The sequence below is a fragment of the Myotis daubentonii genome, chromosome 2 (assembly GCF_963259705.1).
Source record: "Myotis daubentonii chromosome 2, mMyoDau2.1, whole genome shotgun sequence".
NCBI classification, from domain to species: Eukaryota; Metazoa; Chordata; class Mammalia; order Chiroptera; family Vespertilionidae; genus Myotis; species Myotis daubentonii.
The window spans coordinates 32732392-32754293 of NC_081841.1; the positions used below are offsets into that span (position 1 = coordinate 32732392).

Sequence of the window (21902 nt, forward strand, 5' to 3'; positions counted from 1 at the left end):
AAATTATTTTCGTTGCTACTTCATAACTGTAATTTTGCTACTGTTATGAATCGTAATGTAAACATATGATCTGCAGGATGTATTTTCGCGACCCACAGGTTGAGAGCCGCTGGTTTAGATGAAAGAATTATAATGGATACTTCCCCCCCCCCCAAGTTAACCTAACTATCAAATATTTGAATATAAATAATTAACCACTACAAATTCCTAGTTAAAATTTGTGATTATATAATTAATCATTATTACAAAATTATATCCTACATACAGAAATTTCCATATTTGCTCTTATAGAAAAGTGGATGAAGCAAGAAACAACTTATCATTTTATGCACAAATGCATACTGAAAAAAAGAATCCAAGTTCCATCAATTTCTTAGGTAAAATTTCTATGCGTGTCTCAAAAAGATGACAGAGAATTCCAAATTTAAAAGTACCAATGACATAAAATTCTGGCTATCAAAGTATCTTGTGTGTGAGAGCTTTTCGATAAACACTGTTGCTCAGAGTCCAACTAATCAATATATATTTCGCAGGCAACTATTTCTCTGGATCTCAGGCTACTTATAAAGGCAGTTCATGCCCATTACAACTTTTCTAGACAGAACTTGTTTTCTAATAAGCAAAGATAGACATGAAGCTGAGATAAAGAACTTTTCACTGCCTCACAATTTATCAGCACTTAAGAGACACATTTTATTGCATATTCTACTGTCTTCTGACCCCAGATGTTACATTTATAATAAAATATAATTCTCTGCCCAACAGTAGGCAGTGTCTCACAGGTATTGCTTTACTTTCTCCATTAAAACTAATGATTATTTTAGTTCTTCCCCCTCATCTTCTTTTCAGGAGTGATTTTGCCCCCTAAAGGACATCTGGTAACGTCTGGACACATTTTTTGTTGTCACAGTGGAGGAAAGTTATTAGCTTCTAGTTGGCAGAGGCCAGGGATGCTGATAAATATCCTACAATGAATGAGACAATCCGCTACAACAAAGAGTTATCCAGCCCCAAATCTCAACAATTCCAAGCAGGATAAGCCCTGTTTTAGCAACGTATAAACAACAATAAAGCCCAGTACAATGGCAGTCAACTTACTAAACAAGCTGCACATAATTATTTTTAGAAATCTGACTACTGAGGTTATGGGCAGAATATAAATATACTAGGGGCCCGGTGCACGAAATTCGTGCACTGGGTGTGTGTGGGGCGGGGGAGTGTCCCTCAGCCCAGCCTGCCCCCTCTCACATACTGGGAGCCCTCAGGCGTTGACCCCCATCACCCTCCAATCACAGGATCGGCCTCTTGCCCAGGCCTGACACCTCTGGCCTAGGCGTCCGGCCCAGGCAGCGGGGACCTGCAGTGGCAGCGGGGGGGGGGGGGGGGGGGGGGCCCGCAATTGCACGGGCTCCGCCCCTGCCCCTGCAGGATGCCTCTGGCTGAGGCGTCCGGCCCGGGCAGCGGGGACCCACAGCTGCAGCGGCCCCGCGATCGTGGGCTTCGCTTTAGGCCCAGGCAAGGGGCCCCTAGCTCCTGGGACTGCCAGCTTTGACCGTGCCCAGCTCCCATCGCTGGCTCCACCCCTACTTCCTGCTATCACTGGCCAGGGCAGAAAAGGCACCTGATTCTCCGATCATGGCTGGGGGGCAGGGCAAAGGCGGCCCCAGGGCCGCCTTTGCCCTGCCCCCCAGCTCTTAGCTCCCCTCTAGGTTTCCGATCACTGTCAGTGGCAGGGGGCTTCTTCCTGCTTTCCCTTTCGCCTCCCTGCATTGTGCCTACATATGCAAATTAACCACCACCTTGTTGGAAGTTAACTGCCAACCTTAGTTGGCAGTTAACTGCCAATCTTAGTTGGCAGTTAATTTGCATATAGCCCTGATTAGCCAATGAAAAGGGTAGCTCGTCCGCCAATTACCATTTTTCTCTTTTATTAGTGTTGATAATAACATTAATATCAATCAATCAATATTTTATGTGATAATTTATTAATTTAATTTTAAATAACAATTTTATAATTAAAGATAAAATATTTAAAAGTCTATCCCCAGATCTGTTAATTCTTATGTCTCCAACCCTTAAAAGTCTTGATGCCAGTTTCTTTAGATAAGTCTTTTAAAAAGACTCTTTGAAGCACTTAAAACAGAATCTACTACAACTACAGGAATTGCAAAAACAAAATATGCAAACTTACCGCTAAGCCCATCAACATATTTTCACCCACTGTGATCTGAATTCTCAGTCCAAATAAAGCATTCATTCCTTTGAGTTTTAGTTTATTCATTAGCTGAGTATGCACTTCGTATTCCATAAATGGCAACAGATTACTGATAGCTGTGGCATTTGCTTCTGCCTGTGCTTTCTTTTTTAAACGACATAACCTGTTAAAAAAAGAATGTAGTTAGGCCTGGCCACTATAGCTCAGTGGTTGAACATTGACCTATGAACAAGGTGGTTTAATTTCCGGTCAGGGCATATGCCTGGGTTCCCTATTGGGGTGTGCAGGAGGTAGCCAATCAATGATTCTCTCTCATCATTGAAGCTTCTCTCTCTCCCTTCCTCTCTGAAATTAATTAAAACATTTTTTAAAGAAATATCTAATTTTTAAAACTTTCTAAGAGTGTGCTTGAGAAGACATTTGCTCATTTCAAATAGGCTTAAGTTATATCAATAATCTTTCTGTCATTTTTTTCACTGTATATGTTTTTGCTGAAAATCTATTTCAACAAACAAAAGGAAAAAATCTCTAAATTTCTAAATATGAAATATTGATCAAAATCACTAGGGAATATAATTTAAATCCTAGGTTTCATAACTCCCTGTGATTGTCTGATGAATGGACAGCAAAGGGAAAAGTTAATTTATTCGTTGAAAGAATATAAACTTATAAAAACGCAGTTTATAAAAAATATAAAACTTGAATATCTGTCATGTGCCAGGCACTCTTCTAGGTGACGAGCACTAATCAATGAAAAATAGAGAAAAAGATCAACTGTATGACTATGCTGGAATGTCAAGGAAGATGAGGACAGAAATGCTCACTGAACTTGGTAACCCGGCAGCTGTTAGTGACCTACTAGTAGACAATCAGAGCTGTTTCCCATTTGCCTACCACAATTTACCATTTCCTACTCTTGTCAGTTTAAAAGGAACTCTTACCAGCTAAGAGAAATAATAAAAGAAATATTAAATAGCACTGTTTTTTAAAAGAAAAATGTCAGTTTCCAAAAGCATACTGAGTCACATCCCGGTCCTTCGACAGGTTAATTAATAATCATCATCACAATAAAAATATATACAGAATTTAAATGTTTAAAACTAATATATACTTACTTAAGTTTTATAATGAGGGTATTTTTCCTCCCAATTTTCTCTATGATAATATACACGGTTCAGACAGAACTTCCTAGCCTGTCCAGGATCCCAGGCAGGAAACAGAGCAGATATTTGAAAATATGTCTATTTGGCTCCATACCCCATACTCTTTCAGAGACCCCAAATACTGATTTCACAAACATACCTTGCTTGAATAAGACAACCTTTTCCAATAACTGTAGCATCTATTGGGAGGTCTATAGTTGTAAAGAGAACATCAGGAACTTTTTGTTTCCTGCAGTTATAGCAATATGTGAGATGAGCTGGAAATGGCATATTCAGTTCATCATATGGTATATGGCAAAATCCACAGCCTGCAGGCAAATTTTCTTCTAGCCTATATGAATACATTAAGAAGAAAAATAAGGCACGCTTGAAAATTCTGTGTTTCTTTAAAAACAAACAAACAAACAAACATATTACATACATAGTTCTTGTGTACAAACTACACAACAATTTCTACCACAGAGAGTACCACTATGACTGGTAAGAATTACAAATGACCATGAAATGAGAACCATGTGAGAGAAAAGGTTTATACAAATAGAAAATCACTTTTTATCAATTTGTGTGATGACTTACCATCTGACAAAAAACACTATTAATTCAAAGTTTTTTCTTTGGGATACAACATAAAAACAAATGGTTAGACAAAAAAGGTGATATTTTCTTATTGTATGACAGATATAATGCAAATGTAATTTAAGAATTTCTAATAAAAACATTTCACTTTCCATGAAGCTTTATATATAATTTTGGTATAATATAGTGTTTTGATGGTTTTATAAATGAAGAATTCTCTTTATGAAAATTGTTTCATAGTCTTTTTCCATTTTAGAGGTAAGACAAAAGAAAGAAAAAATCAAATCAAAGAAATTATTTCTATAATGTAACAAACAAAAAAATGTCTCCTTGAAATTCTGCAATTGGTAATCATACATGTCACTTATCAAGATACTAGAAATTATGTGTGTCATATAGTGTAGATCTCAATACTGCTCTGTTGCTGTGCAGTAGATAAAAATCAGTAAAGTGCCTGGTCCTGATTCCTACGCTGTCCCACTGTAACCCACCCTCACAGAGAAGACTTATCCCAGCTCTGACAAAAGAAATCAACCTCTCCCTTCTCTGCCCTTATGGAAAACAAGCCAGGCTGTCATGACAACCTCTGTTCCAAACAGCTCTCCACGGTGCCATCCTGCAGAAATCTAGGGTTCAGTACAGCTGCTGTGCCAGATGCAGATAAAATACAGACCTCTTCACTATAAAAGAAAAAAAAATAAAACAAGTTAACATTTTCAGGTAATCTAAGTTTGGAAAATGTTAAATATCAGAGTGATTACTAGGGTGACAATTTAAATTCAGGTTAGACTCTACTAAATATTAATAATATCACAGGATTACCTCCTAAACCTAGGAGAGAAAATAGAAGAAATGTAATGTTATTAAAATGGAGAAGGCAAGAATTCTTTATTACTTAAAAATTGTAAAAGATAAAGTATAATATTAATGACAATAAATTCCTTTAAAATATGGTAAAGCTGAGTAAGATAGGAATATTTCAAAATAAAAGTAGTAACTGTATTGTTGAACCAGGCAATAGCTCATTAAATATATTACAATCTTCTAAATGCACATTAAATTTTATTTAACTTATTCTAAAAGCAAACTACATATATATCTATATTGCTAAAGCTTAATATAAACTTAATTGAAAGTATCTGAAACAAATAATATCCAAAATATACTAAATGGAGCTTAAACTACATTGTTTTATGTATATACTAAAAATTTATATTCAAAAGAATTCTTTGAGAGTCTTTACTATATATTCCCCAATTTGAAAGCCAAGGAAAAAAGTAGACAACACAAATATTGAAAAAGATCACAAAGCAAATCAGAAAAGTAGCAGCCTGGGGACAAAAGGCTGGAAACAAAGTATAAATGGATGGGAAGCCTCAGAGGATAAGAAAGAAATGATCACTTGATTAGAGAGAGGCCAGGCTTAAAATGTTCAAGTGGGTACTGAGAATGTCCGAAGGAATAACATGGAGTAACTAGAAGACACTAAATCAAGGAGCTATAAGAGCAGGTGTAGTTCAAGGAGTTTAATACAGTAATAGTAAGTTGGATGGGTTAGAACAGAACACATTGGTAAAGATGGGATTCAATACAAAGACTTTTTGAGGTCTAGAGAGAAAAAAGGAGTTTGTGTCAGATGAATTCAAACTTCTAAGTAAATTAATTGGACTCATGTCTGTAGACGTCACATCTGTGATCTATCTCCAGCCTCACTGAATCTAAACCTCCTCCAGTGTTGTTTTTAGCCTTGAACACTCCTTATGCCTCTTCACTTCATTTATGTGATTCATACTCATCCTCCAAGATTCCATTCAAGCTTCAATTACTACATTAACACTTTCTTCTAATCATACCTTTAACCTCCAACCCTCTGGGATCCCAAAGCATCCTGGGATATCTCTATCATAAAATGTATATTCATCATAATTCTCCAGTATAATATGAATCTGATAACAAAAACTATGTCTTTTAAAACCATATCCCTAGGACTTGAAAGTGTGTGCCCTTAAATCTGTGAATGAAGCAAGACTATAGATTGGGGAATAAGGCAGGATAAGGATAATAGAGTTAGTAGTTTAACAAAAGTAGAACTACAATGGGAATAAAACAGTTCAAGAAGATAATACATGGACTGTAAAGATAAAGATGCAACAGGCATGGCTCTGTAATGTCCACATTTACTACAATCTAATCCTTCTTCTCTAATAATGATCACCACAAATGCAAGAGAATTATCCATGTAATAATTCCAGTAAGAATTATCTAAGAACAGAAGATGGAAAATAAGACAGCAGAAGGTTAGTTTCTAGATGATATCTATTGTAAACTTTGAAGGAAATTATAGTAGGGTACAAGGATGCAGAAATAAGTAAAGCCAGAACCTGAGTAAGGAACTAGAAAAATTCCTGGTTATGATAGAGGCCCAAACAAACCAGGTGTGCATGAGCAAATGGTGTGGAGGAAATTATTGTGATCCAAGAATGAACTCTTAAGAGTCTCACATTTTTTAAAATTTCTTTATTGATTAAGGTATTACATATGTGTCCTTATCCCCCCATTACCCCCCTTACCCCCCAAATAGCTGCAGCGATCCTGAGAAAGAAGAACAAAGTAGGTGGGATCTCAATACCAGATACCAAGCTGTATTACAAAGCCACAGTTCTCAAAACTGCCTGGTACTGGCACAAGAACAGACATATAGATCAATGGAATAGAACAGAGAATCCAGAAATTGACCCAAACCACTATGCTCAATTAATATTTGACAAAGGAGGTAAGGGCATACAATGGAGTCAAGACAATCTCTTCAATAAATGGTGGTGGGAAATTTGGACAGATACATGCAAAAAAATGAAACTAGACCACCAACTTACACCTTACACAAAAATAAACTCAAAAATGGATAAAGGGCTTAAACATAAGATGGGAAACCATAAAAATACTAGAGGAATCCACAGGCAGCAAAATCTCAGTCATATGCCAAAGCAATTTCTTCACTGATACTGCTCCTAGGGCAATGGAAGAGTTTCACATTTTTAAGAGGCAACAGTTTTGAGTGAAAATGAGGTCCAAAGTATGGTTAAAAGTCAAGTGGAGATAGGGTACATAAGAATAAGAAATACAATGCCAGGGTGATAGAAGTGAGTTAATAACTCTAACTGGAGGAGATGGCAGAGAAGAAATTAAGACAGGCAGAAGACTGCTTTGGAGGGAGGGAGAAAAGTCTGAACTGTGGAACGGCATGGACTTTAAAGGAGAAGAGGTTGTTCAAATGAGAAGTAGGGAAAAAAGATTTTGAGAACTAACAGTATGGAAGTCCCTTCATTGCTTGGCAGAATTAGGATGATTTGGTTAGCAGGAGAAAGTTAAGTAACAGTTAGTAAAAGAAGGTAGAAAGAGTGTACAGATGAGCTTTAAAGACACAAGGCAGTACATTTGCATAGATCAAGGGTTCCAAAGATCCCAGAGGTAGAAGTTGATAGAGTCACAACCTAGAATAAAATCAGCCTAAAGTTAATATTTACTGTGTGCCAGTATTATATTCTCATTCCTTGTGTACAGTGAGGCTCAGAGGAATAGAGTAACTTTCTCAAAATTTCACAGCAACTCAGAGGCAAAAATGGCATTTAACCCTCAGCCTGAGGCACTCTGAAGACCATGCGCCTGGATCCCCTGCTATTCTTCTCTCTATATTTGCATAAAGCTTTTCCCCTTTCAGAAGACAATCTGTAAGTTACAGCATCTAGAAAAGCATGTTGTATTATCATTTACCAGATGCTAGTTGATTCACTGTAGCCCACTACAGCATGACAGCCTAATGCTTTAGCATGTGACTTTATTTCTTGTCTGATTTCTGCCCACCACGCATCTCGAGTTTCTGGTTCATCTGAAAAATAAATTTTAAATCAGTTTACTACTCAATAGTACATTGTCTATATGAACAAGAAATGTTTAAAATAAACATACGCTAGAAGGCAAAAAAAAGTACTGTTCTACAACAGATTTTACAACGTCACATCTTTAAAATACTACTTCTCAAAAGCTTAACATTTTAATGTAATGCTACTTCTCAAAAAGTATAACATTTTAAACTTGATTGCTGGGGGGGTGGGGGGGAACACCTAGTTCTATTTACTTTATTACTTTAAGGGACATCTATAGAGATGTATTTAATTAGATACAACTTAAAATGTTGACCCAGACTTTCCAGATTCTAATCTTAAATTGAGAAGGTATCTTATATCTCACCTCACTGAGAGAACACACTATGAATCATATCTATAAATTTAATATAGATTCAGATTTCATTTCCTGGTACCTATCTTTTATAACCCACTATATTCTGAGTTCTTTCCAAGGTAAAGATTTATTGATGTTAAAAAAAAAAAAGAGAGAGAGAGAAGGCCCACCCTAACTGGTTTGGCTCAGTGGATAGCACGTCAGCCTGCGGACTAAAAGGTCCCAGGTTCGATTCCGATCAAGGGCACATGCCTGGGTTGTGGGCTCGACCGCCAGTAGCGGGCATGGAGGAGGCAGCCGATCAATGATTCTCTCTTATCACTGATGTTTCTCGGTCTCTCTCCCTCTCCCTTCCTCTCTAAAACTAATAAAAAAATATTTTAAAAAAAGAGAAAGCCATCTGTAGCTATCCTTCTAAAAAGATGTGGGTCCTAAAGCAAAATGACAAAATATAAAGGGACTAGCCAATTCAAAATAAAGAAAATAAATACATTTAAAAGATTAATACAAATAATTTTGGTCATTGTATATAGGGACAAATTTCAGATAGAACACTGTAATTCCACGTATGGCTCTGTAATTAAGTAAATGCCTTAAAATCCCAGAATTAGATTTCATTACCATAGAGAAATCCAATGTTGTTTTGTAATGGAGCATTATAAATGGAGCATCACTCACACATACTTCCTAATCACTTGCATATAGCTGCAAAATACTGGTGAACAGCAGCTGCAAATTATAGTAGCTTTTTATATACAAAGATGTTAGAAACAGAAACGGACTATAACCAGCACATCCTAATTTATTTCTTTTTGTGGCAAATTGTTGAAATAGAAAAAAACCCAACTCTAAATAGTATGTTAAGCTCTTATTGTAAATTTTCCACACATAAGGCACTACTAAAACTGAAAATGAAACAATCTCCAAACCTTCTTTTTTGAATTTCAGTATATATCCATTTTCAAAATATGTTTTGCAAAATAAGAAGAATAAGTAGAATTATACTCACTAGTGAAATATTGAAGACAGCAAAGTAAAGAAAGGTTAAAGGCTTACTATGGCTCACATTCCTATGATGTAATTTTGTTTCCTCCACGGGAGGAAGGTCAGCAAAAGGGAGAAATGAGGAGATAAAGGCCAGAACTACAAATGATGCCAGCCACTTCTTGAATTAAAGCTTTGGATCCAAGACAGAGCTACCCTAAAACTTTCTTTCAGAAGAAAAGAAAAAATGCAGACTCCAGGAAACTAAGAAAAATGTCAAAGTAGGAGAAAAATAAAGAAAGAGAAATAGAAAAGACTACAATACGGTGTTAGCAATCAATATTATGAATTAAGACATGTGTGAGAGAATTAGGTGGTCCTATTTTGCACATATACTATTATGTTAAAGAATTTCTTCATAGTTTTAACTGAAATGCAGACATTAACAGCACAAATACACTTTCAAATCCATATTCTTTTTCTTTTAAGACAAGTATAAAAAAATCTATTTAATATCATCCTTTCCTAACAGGGAATTTTTAGAACATAGTTACTTAATCTATCAAATTATTTATTCTTTGAAAATAGATACCATAAATAATAATAGAAATATTTCTGTTTAGAAAATAATTATTTTTGTAAAAAACTGTGTAAAATAAAAAGTCTAACTTTTCCTAAATGCACTAGAAGGGCCTGCTATTTACTTCTTATATCTTTCTATAAGTTTAAACTATTTTTTGCTAAGACAAATAATTATATACTATGGTTTTATAAAAATATATCTTCTCACATTAGGTGTGCCTACATTTTTGCCACAAGTAATACATGGTAGCTTTTCTATTTTAAGAATGAATTTTACAAGAAGTAATACATAACACTTTTTCAAATTAATGAAAAATGGAGGGAGCCACTTAGTTTATGTTCAAAATATATTTATTTAGAAATGACTAGCATGTCTAAATGGAAAAGTATGTAATAATAAGTACTATGAGATACATGTAATCACATAGAATACAAAGTTTAATACATCAAACTTACCTTGGTATAACACATAAAATAATCAGATAATTAAACCAAACACTATGAAAGAATAGGTGGCTGATTAAAAAAAATAAAAAATGAATAAAAAGCTGAATGCAGCACAAGTGGAGCATTCATATTCTTCTGACAAGTTCACAAGCAGCCTTTATTTTGACACACGAGCCACGCAGTTGCACATGGGGATGCCACTGTTGTAATTATTTACAAGTTTAATAAAAGCTAACAAGTTACATAACATGGGAGCTAAAGAAGCAAATGGCATATGTCCACACTCCAAAGAATTTCTTAAATTTGGTTTTTGGCTAAAGCAAAAGCTCAAAGAACGAAAGATTTTGCAAAGCAGATTCAGCAGACAGGAGCCAGAAACAGTGGATATTTTGGGCGCATGCTTGGATCAGGTGACAGTACAGACCGAAAACTATGGCAGCTCACTGAAATGGTTACAGAAAGTAATGGCCCTAAATTCTAGGTGAAAGCAAGGCAAGCATACAGTAAGTAGGGAGCACTTCATCACAAACTAGTAATTTGATTAACAATAATTACCTACAACTGTAAGCAGAAAGCCAAAGGATGAATTTTTTGGCTATTAAATTTAGGGGTTGTTTAATTAAAATAAAATGAAAGTTAATTATTTATTTAATATTAAAGATAAATTTATCTTCAATACCTCTATCATACTTGTGCCAGATAAGCCAGAGAATCTTGAAGTATTAATTATAGTCCAGTTTAACTTAATACAACTGAAAATTCAGAAATATAGTTTTTAACTGCTACAATAGAATCTTAAATGCTTAAAAACTGCTAACTAACATTCTTATAGGAAACACACTAGTGAATTTAAATTGTTTTATTCATCCTACATAAGTCAAAAACTGTAGGATTTCCCATACTTATATAAATGGCAAAACAAAGAATCCGGCTTAAAAATGTATGGTGCCCGGCCAGTGTGGTTCAGTGGTTGACTGTCGACCCATGAAACAGGAGGTCACAGATCGATTCCAGGTCAGGGCACATGCAAAAAAAAAATCAATAAAATTTTATGGCAACCATTCATGCCATACATAAAACTGAATACAATTTAGTCACTTGGAGGATATACAGCTGAGATGTGAGGGTCACAATTGATAACATTTCAAAGATGTTAGGAAAAACATACCTTCACTTGAAATACCATGCACCTCCCAATAATCTATGTAGATTTATTTATAATTATAAAGATATTATTTCAGGAGGTAATAACATATATTTATTATACAATTTATGTTTTATACTATTTTATGTTTTTCTTCTATGAGTCAAAATGTCATAGGTAATATCACTCATTTCATATTTTTAATATATTCTTTTAATTGTAGGCATGAACTGAGCTCTAGAGTAGTATCTCACTGATACCTCTTTAAAAAGTAATGTCTGCACACTTGGGTTGACATCATAATGAATTCTTTTTGCTGCTATTACTTTTCTAGAGCATAGCCATAGCTGGATATCTTGCCATCTTTTTAGCATTCTATCTTGTTTCTGAAGTGCAGGTGAAACTGGTAAAGGTTCCTAAAATAACAGTAATAGTTTACGTCTCAGAAAGAAAAAAAGTAAACAACTCAATGCAACATGCCTTTGTAAAACTCAATCCCTTTGAGCTTTTTGGCAATCACACACTTGCAATTAAGAATCACTGACTATCTGAAATGTTAAACTTAGTTCTATTTTTACATAGCCCTGGAAGAGGAAAAACTCTGTCCTTACAAATCTAGTTGAAAGAATAAAGAAAATATTATTCAATCTACTTTTTAAATGAACAAGCGGAGATAAACTATTAGGTAGAATCAAAAGTTTGTAATATAATTATATTCTATCTTGTTATTGGAAGCATAAAACGCTATATTCTCAAATACCCGAAAGAATTATTCTAACCCACAACAAACTTTGAAGAAGATATCTTTTCCCTAATGAAACAGAAAGTACAGAGTTTAGGTTCAAGGGAATATAACAACCCCAAATTGGGTGGGGATTCAGAACCAGACCAGGAAGAGTCTTATTATATAGGGAATGATGTATAAATTCAAACATCACGATGCAGGAATTTGGGATGTTAGGAGGTAGCTGAGATATAATCCATGTTAGACTAAACTGGAGTTCTTTACTATTTGTGAAAAAAAAGTTATATGTAAACTTCTCCCTAATTTTGAACTTAAACTCTTCATATATAAAGACCAATTACAGTATATATAGAAAGAAAAAGTTATATATTACATTTACATGTTACATTATAATAATGTAATGAATATCCAATTGCACTATTATACATATAAAGAGTGAAATTTCACAATTAAGATTATATATGTAATTTTTATAGACAGTAAAAAAGTGGATAGTAATGAATATAGTTACTTTATATAGAGAGAAAATTATATATACATTTATATGTTACCTTATATATGAAGAAAAGTTCACAGCATACATGCTATATTTATGCCTTCTTGAATTCTACAGGGTAGAGCAAAAGTAGGTTTACAGTTGTGAGAATGCAAAACACCATTTATTCTTGTGTTGTTATCTATTAATTATTGTATTATTTTCCATACAAATAACTATAAGCCTACTTTTGCCCCAACCTGTACATATCTATTTCCTAAAAATACTAAAGCCTAAAAATTGCTTCACTACTTAGTTTGCACGTTTCCTTATGTGTACCTCCCTCTCAATGTAGTAAAAAGAATAATTGCTGAGATCATCAGTAGAATTCAAGTTCCAAGAAAGCCTACCTCCATTTAACTAATACACACACACACACACACACACACACACACACACACAGCAAAACAGTATAAAAAGTAACCTAGACTAGATGTGCAAATAGGATCTCTGCCTGGCTGAAGAATGGTATTCCCAATCTCCAACACTGTGCTTAAGATATGGCAGACACTCCATGAATATCCACTAAATAAAGGCTTTTCTTTAAAATTATTTTTAAAAAAATTTTTGGACGCTCAGACTGATATGTAGATTCTATAGATATTTCCTGAAACATAATCTGGTACCAGGCCAAAAACATAAAAAGCAAGATAATAAAAGATAATATTCATAAAATAAATTCTCAGATACTGAGTTCTCTCTTCCTGCTCAATAAAATATTTTCTATCACTGTAGTTAACACAAACTAAGATAGCAAAGCAGGCAAAAAGAGAAGGGGGAGGGGAGCTAAACTAACAAAGACATTTTGTACTCAATGGGAAAACTTAAGAATGAAGTAACATCAAATGAGTACTGGCTAGGATATTACTTTGTAAATGCTGAAAGTTTCAGAACTACATTCAAAGAATGTACATTAACATAGCTCCAAAAACACTGTCTAAAATATAAATATACATGAATTGCCTATATATCCTTTAAAATCTGAGCTCAAGAATTACTTCTACAAACTGCCTTGCCACACAGAGTTAATCATGCCTTCCTCTCTAACACTGTATCTTGTATCACATCAGACCACACAGTAAACGACTCACATATTTTTCAGGCCCTGGCATCTTTGCACACTTACTACCTAACAAACTGCATGGCACAAAATAAATTATAGTAAATGCTTGCATGATATATCATATTTCATGAAATGTTATTGTGTAACATAAAATGTTTTCTTATACCATTCTACATTTTAATGTTTGTGAAATAAGAATGTCTAATAATTGATAAGTAGGCTATTATTAAATTGATGATACATCATATAATACATGGTATCAGAGAATACACAGTATGGATGAACAATTTTTAGCATTAGCAGAAACTACATCAACAAGCAGTTTTCTCACTGACTTGGTCAGCTCTTGATTCATACAGTAATATGGGACAGCAATATTCCCTAATTACAGAGAAGAAAACATAAATAATTTTAATATATTTACCAAAATATATCACTTTTTTTCAGAAATATCAAGTTACTTTTCCTAAACTAATGTCAAAATCAGCCTGATGTCTGAATATGTACCAACTGTTACCATAATGATTCTAATACCTCAGTCAAAAGCATACAACTATGAGAACATTAAACTGACAGTCATCTTTTATGTTCTTTTAATAGTCTATCCATCTTTTTTTCCCATACACTTATGACTGGACTTTATTTTTAAATGATGGCAAGATATACTGCTTCCTCAACCATGTTTCTCCTTGCCAAATTCTGTAATTTTGCTTACATGGGACAAAGTCTTTATTATGTCTATAGGACTTATCTTTTGCCCTTTCCGCTTTTCAGGACTGTTCTATCATCTAACACACACATCTCACCCTCAACATCTCTGCCCTGACAAGGTTTCAACTCTTTAAATTATTAATGATTAATCTGCTCTCAGTGTTCTTTTTCTACATAATAAGCTTTTTTTCTTCCCACTATACTAATCTCCCAAATGTTTTAAATATATATTCTTATTTATTAAAGGAATCAAACAGGGTATTTTTAATTCCTTACTAAAAACTAAGTATACAGCATTACATTAAAAATGATTATTTTCATTCTAATCATTGTGAGAACATGCTGGCCAAAACTTAGATAGCCAATACAGATAATTCCCCTAAAGATTTACCAAGTGATGTCAGTCTAAATCTGCAAAGGTTGGACCTGATCAGATTGTTTACTAGACTGAATTTAGGTAAATCTGCATGATGAACATGAGTTACTTCATAGTCAAACATGCATTACTTACATCAGAACTTAAATCCTGGCCTCCTAAGAACAAAGACAGTTTACAATATTGAAAAGATTATAGGATATTATCTAAAAAAGTGAGCTTCTGGATTTTTGTTTTTGTTTTTCTGACACAAAGAACTGAAAAGATTCTTTAGGCAAAATAACAGCTTCTGATACTGAATCAAGATGATTCTACTGTTCAATTCTAACATGTAAATAACATCAAAATTAAGATATCTGTATTATTAAAAGAATAATTCTTTTATCAAAAAGGAAATTCGAAAACATTATTCTAAGTAAAATAAGAATGTCAAAAGAAGTTAAGAACCGTATGATTTCACTCATATGTGGGATATAAAACTGAAACTTGTGGACACAGACAACAGTGTGGTGGTTGCCAGAGGGAAGGGGTAGGAGTGGGGAGTGGAGTAGGCCTAATATATGGGTCGGAGGGTGGTTTGACTTTGGGTAGTGCAGTGCAATATACAGACCATGTCCTATTAACCAATGTCACCCCAATAAATTTAATTTTTAAAAAGAAAAGAAAGAAAAATTAACTGACTTTGACTTTAAACCACATCATCAGCTGTAAAGATATCTTAGTTTAGTTTCTTTAAAAGCTACAAACAATATCTGTATGTAAAAGTAATTAAAAAGAAAGTGTATATTCTCATGTAGAAGGGGAATGAGGAAAGCTTATGCAAGCTGTTAATCTTCCCAAAATCTGCTCTTACCCAATTTTGGAACACTTTTAGAATTATAAATAAAAATGCTAACAGTTACATTATTATCATATTTATAGAGCACGAAGTACATTATATTCAAATCTAGATTGAAGTTTAAATATACTTTAAGATTATCAAGCTAGTAATTTAATGCTTATATTTAATATTTCCTTAATCAAAAAGTTAATTCTTGTGTCATTTACCTGATATGAAAATAAAGTCCAAAACATAACATATTTTAAAATTATTATTCTGAAGGTCAGTCACCTAACAAAAGTCATTTATAATTTCTGGTATTTCTATGGTTTTAATTAATTCATTCTAGTTCACACATTTTTATATTTGCATTTCCATGGAAATTATGAGAGTTAGAATATATGTACTGAAGAATATATCTATATAACTGAATTGATATGAAACCTATTTAATCTAGAACATTTCTAAAAACTTCACTGAGCTGCCATAATTTTTGTCAGCGTATGTAGTACTGAATGACCATTAAAATACCTGAATTGAAACTATTCCAGTCTAGCAGTTTGTAAGATCTTGTGTTACCCATAATTCCGACAAAGGCTGAGTTCAAAACAGCAAATTAGAAGATCAGTTTTAGGTGCAGAATAGTAGGGGGGAAAAACAAACTATAAACAAGAACACAATTGACAACACCACTCGACAGGAACTGGAAAGACACAGACAGCAGAGTTAATAAGAAGTTGAAATAGAAAGAGAAGAAGGAGCATGCTATCATAATCTAACATTAACTAAAGTTTAATTATTTAAGATAATTACCTTGATTTTTAAAACCACCCCATTTGTTCCTTTATTATATGACCTGGTTTGCTAAGTACTTAACAAAGGAGAAAGTTCAAAAGAAATAACTCCAAAATAATAATCCATAGAATTTGCAGGTGGTAGTGGTTTTAAAATAAGATTTTTTTCCTCTACACTCAGTTTAAAATGCAAATTTCCCGTACTCACTAGTCAAAAAAAAATTGCTGCAGCATTCATTTGAGAGTGCAAATACAGCACTTTTAACATTATCACATGTATCTCAATTCATCCTAAGTTCTGCAGATGAACTCAGTGTCATAAAATTAATACAACATCATTATGGTAGATGCTAATCTAGAGTTTTGTTTTGTTTTAACATTCAGCTATTTTCAACAAATTGAAATGTTTTCATAAATAATTATTTAATGGCCTGAAGATTAAGAAAATGTTAAGAAAATGTTTCTTTTTAAAGTGTAAAAGATGTACTAAGCAGTCAAAAGAATGTGATATCTATATCAAATTAACACTGGAACCTTTAGAATATACAACTGATTCGTATTTAACTGAAGATAAAACAAAATTAAAATATAACTTATATACCATTAAAGCATTTATATGTTTATGTCCATAATCATTTGGGAAATAGCCCATTATTAACTAAGAATTTCTATATGTGAATTGAAAAACTACTCTGAAAAGAAAGGAAAGGCAAAGAATGAATGAGCTAGTAATTACAGTATACAAAATGTGTTCTTAATAAGGGTTCCTATTTTCTTCTCTGGGCCTAGATTCTTAACATTTCTTGCACAGCTAGAATATACTGACAAGTACAACAGATCCCACAAAGCAGTTTTTTGTACAAAATAATATGATTTTAAATATAGCTCTCTACTTAAACTTATTTAAATAACCTTTATTTGTTCTCCCAGACTCGCATACTACTTACTCAGAGGACATGGAAGCAACAATAAAAATGTAAATAAGCCCTAGCCGGTGTGACTCAGTGGATACAGCGTTAGCCTGAGGACTGAAGGGTCTCAGTTCAACTCTGGTCAAGGGCATGTACTTTGGTTGCACGCTCCTCCCCGGGCCAGGCCCTGTTCGGGGTTCATGCAGGAGGCAACCAGTCAATGTGTTTCTCTACATCGATATTTCTGTCTTTCCCTCTCTCTTCCACTCTCTATAAAAATCAATGGAAAAAAATATCCTTGGGTGAGGATTAAAAATAAATAAATATTTTTTGAAAATGTAAATAAAAAGACATTACCAATAATTGAATATATTCCTAATATCATTTTTGAGGTAATTATATAAGTGTATGCAATCTTTCAAAATATTTGAGTCAATGGCCCACAGAAACACAGGCAACTAGCCTTGGTCATATAGTTAGTGTCATGTATCTAAACCCAGTATTTCCTTGCACTTTCCAAATAATCCAAGTTCCTAAACACAAAAATATAAACTTTGCGTAGTCCTCAAGGTCTCAATTCATTAAACTGCCATCAGTCTAAATTTGCCTTTAATTACTGCAGAATATACAAATACTATATGAGGGGGGGAAAGTTCTTAAATTGACCAGAAAAATAAGAAACAGGGGGAAAAATAATAAATCATAGAAAAAAAGAAGACTGATGCTTAAAAGATATATTCACTCAGCTTTAGAGTTTTTATAAATAATCCCAGCTAGTATTGCTTCTCTGAAATCTTGTTCAGAGTCTAAAAATTCCATTGTTTCTCTATAATTAGTAACTCAAAATAAATGACATCAAACCACAGGGCACAGATTACTGTATTTAATTTAAAAGAATAGTAATTTTATGTATCCTCAAAATCGTTATCTGCAATGTTTGGCATTAATAATTTCAAAGCATTTCACTCTTTTTATAGTTGTCAGTACAGGCCTCAGAAGGAGGTCATTAGAAGTGGCAATTTAAATTTTTCAAAAGTATATATGTATATATGCCAAATAAGAATATTAGTATAACGTCAGGTTTAAGGTATGACATTAAAATAATAAATGCCTTGAGCAAGTGATTGGGCATCTTGTCAGAAAGATGCAAGAACACATTCCATACGAAAAGTTCCTACCACATTTATCATGCTTATTTTAGATTTAGAAAAATCACCAATGCCCTGACTGGTTTGGCTCAGTGGATAGAGCGTCAGCCTAGGGACTGAAGGGTCCCAGGTTCGATTCCAGTCAAGGGCATGTAACTTGGTTGCGGGCACATCCCCAGTAGGGGGTGTGCAGGAGGCAGCTGATTGACGTTTCTCTCTCATCGATGTTTCTAACTCTCTATTCCTCTCCCTTCCTCTCTGTAAAAAATCAATAAAAAATATTAAAAAAGAAAAAAGAAAAATCACCAAGCCATTTCTAACCTAAGGGCCTGAAATTACTGGGACTTTAATGCTTTTCTTCTTTTATAATGATGGCCCATGTCTTAAAGAAGTGAGCTTTCATTCTTACTTGTTCGGTTATACAGAACAAATAGCTACCCAAAAGAATCCAAGGAATCGGACAGTTTTGTTTTTAATTCTTAGGTACTCTACACAGGTTTACAATTACATTTTAAAAGAATACTTCTTTTAGGAATAAGGAAATAACTCAAATAATCTATAAAGGGTTATTGCCAGAAAATATAAAAAAGAGTTATTGCCAATCAAAAGAACTAACACCTTAATTTAATGGTCGCAATGGGTCAACTGTATCTGCCTGGCTCAAAGAAAATAGAGGACTTAAAAGATACTTAATGATTCCCTTGGCCAAAAGTAAATCAAGATTTGTATTTTTATTTTGTATAAAAACGTAACTAAATTATACTTCTTCTTAAGTTTATATTTAATTAAGGTCAGTGAAAATATTTTAAAGCTACATGTGTCAGTTTATACTATTTTTCATTTCTCATGCAGATAAATTTGGCTTAAAAACAGCATTATAAAAATCAACTTTAATAAGCATAGTCTAAATAAATAAAACATCAAAAACAAACTTTTAAAGAACGTACCAGGATTGTGGATACGATCCAAAAGCTTCACAGAGCGTGCACTAACAACACCCCCAACGTGCACAAGAAATCCAGGAGGAAATGCCGTCAAGGTAAAAAATGGAAATTCCTAGTAGAAACAAGAGGAAAAAATATAACTGAGTGTGTAAAGTACAAAAAATTTGCTTGTTAAAAAGCTGTCATAACGAAATAAATTCCATCCCTTAACAAAGGTTACCAATTATACATTACACATGCTTTGTATGTAAGTTTCCTTGGATGTTTAGAGTTTTTAATCCACTTTCTCATATATGCAGAACCCAAGCACTCTTTTCATCAATTCCCAGTAAGAAAAATGTTCTTGGAGTTCCTTCCTCTCAATCTCCTACTCTGACAGGACTTCGAGTTGAGATGAGGAGATTCCCCTCTACCCCATACCTGCTTCTTATTGGGACTGCCTCCCCCTCACTTTAATGCTTTTCCCCAAGTCCAGGCCACTGGTAAGACGCAGAAGGCCTGGAGCTAGAGATCTAAAAGAATGTGGGACTGAGGGAGATGTAGGGAGAGGATGAGCCGTGTGGGTTAAGAAATATATAGAATGGTAAAGATAGAGCAAATTTCAAGTTGAGGTGTGTAGAGAATCGCTGTGTGATTATTTACTCTATCGAGACCAGGGCAGCAGGAGAAAATGTAAGTTCATAAATGTATTTTAAGGAAAGGAGAGGTAAGTGATGACAGCAAGGGAAGCAATACAATTCCACATGTTTTTTGAAGCTATATTCTTCCTTTCTCTCTCAAGGACATCAATCTCATCAATTTAGAGACAAAGAGAAGCATGTGAGAGAAGAAAACAGTAGAGAAAAGAAAGTCATTGAAATGGTATCCGGGAAGAAAAGGGAGCCCCTGCAGCTGCCCAAATATAAAGGTCTATCACATTATTCAAGTTGCATTTGGGTCAGGGAACTAAATATCTGACTTGTCTGGCTCCAAGATTAATATAGCTCACTTAACCAGAAATCACTTACGAGTAGCCTCAGCTATTCAGAACCTAACTGAGAACTGGAAAATAAGCAAAACAGGGCTCTCAACAGTAAAATGAACTGTTACGGTTCCAAGTACTAAAGTTTATGTGCTTTATTCCTAAGAAATCCCCACTGATCATATTCACAGTATGGCACATAATAATTTTAAAGATATAACTTTAGGGACATATTCTAAAATCTCAGTATCCTTTTCCCAGACCACAGTAGATGAAATGCAGCAAATAAAAGCTGGAAGATAAAGAGATACCGAATACTACTAGAAGCAGGTACATTAAAAGCAGCAAGAACACTGACTGGAGAATACAAACATAAAAGATGGAGAATACAAATTCACCAAAACATAATTTAACAAAGCATAGCAATTGGAGTCATTCAGCAAAAGGCAAACAGTTTGGTACATCTCAGTAACCCAGGAAGATACAGAATAAATGTATATATGTATATATGCATATATATATGTATGTGTATGTATATATGCATGTGTATGTATATATAATTAGAAGGTAATTCAGTTAGAATGTATAAGTAATCTTTAAATTAATAAGGGCAAGAAAGCCTAGGCTATGTAAAGAAGAGTAAAAAAACAATTTACGGAAGTGGGTAGGTTTGGCCCAAATGAAAGCAGAGGAAAGGGAAGGCAAGGGAGAAGACATGAAGGGGAATTTCACTTAAATTTATTACAAAATATTTAGTGAAAATGCCTTCTTATTGCCCCCTGAACTTTTTCAATATATGTTTTAAGTGATAAAATGTCCAGGTAAGCTTGTGTTACTACAAACTTGAGTATTTTACCTAATAAGCTAAATCTTAGAAAAAGAATTTTTTCAATTTTAAGAACACAAATTTTTAATTCCCTCAAAATACTGAGGCATAATATAAAAAGGCCCTTTCAATTTACTCTTTACATTTAAATATAGGATGTCCCCAAAATATATACACATACATATTTTTGATAGCTCAATTGATGTTTCTTTTCCAATTTAACCCATTGGAATTAATAATTATTCAAAGTGTGTATACATTTTTTGGAACATCCTATATTATAAATATTCTGGACCAGAGACACTGAAAATAAGTTTTTTAAGCAAATGGAAAGTACTACTTCCTTCTAAAACATAAAAATAAATTGGGTAAATTCACATATTAAAAACTTCTGCAACCCTAGCCGGTTTGGCTTAGTGGATAGTGTTGGCCTGTGGACTGAAGGGTCCCAGGTTCGATTCTGGTCAAGGGCACATGCCCAAGTTGCAGGCTCAATCCCCGGGAGGGGGTGGGAGGGTATGCAGGAGGCTGCCGATCAATGATTTTCTCACATCATAGATGTTTCCCCTCCCTCCCCCATTTCTCTGAAATCAATAAAAACATATATTTTTTTAAAATCTGCATATAAGACTTGATGTATGAAAAAATGAACCTAAATGCTTTCCCTATTTCAGATTCTTTGACTCTTCTCCCCAAATTTCCGAAGATGGGATAAATG

The 21902-nt window shown here is 34.0% G+C and overlaps 1 protein-coding gene across 18 annotated transcripts in view; it reads right to left on the reverse strand.

Annotated features, from left to right (window-relative positions):
- C2CD5 (C2 calcium dependent domain containing 5) overlaps positions 1-21902 on the reverse strand; it is a 92722-nt gene that overhangs the window by 33012 nt on the left and 37808 nt on the right. For 10 of the 18 annotated variants that reach the window (XM_059682368.1, XM_059682367.1, XM_059682377.1 and 7 more), the window contains 5 exons: positions 19401-19509; positions 7726-7840; positions 4539-4634; positions 3518-3709; positions 2192-2378 (listed from right to left, as the gene is read on the reverse strand). In XM_059682368.1, the coding sequence (XP_059538351.1) occupies positions 2192-2378; positions 3518-3709; positions 4539-4634; positions 7726-7840; positions 19401-19509 (699 nt within the window). Of the gene's footprint in view, positions 1-2191; positions 2379-3517; positions 3710-4538; positions 4635-7725; positions 7841-16131; positions 16198-19400; positions 19510-21902 lie in introns of all 18 variants that reach the window. The other 8 variants (XM_059682366.1, XM_059682363.1, XM_059682364.1 and 5 more) reach the window with 1 other exon arrangement.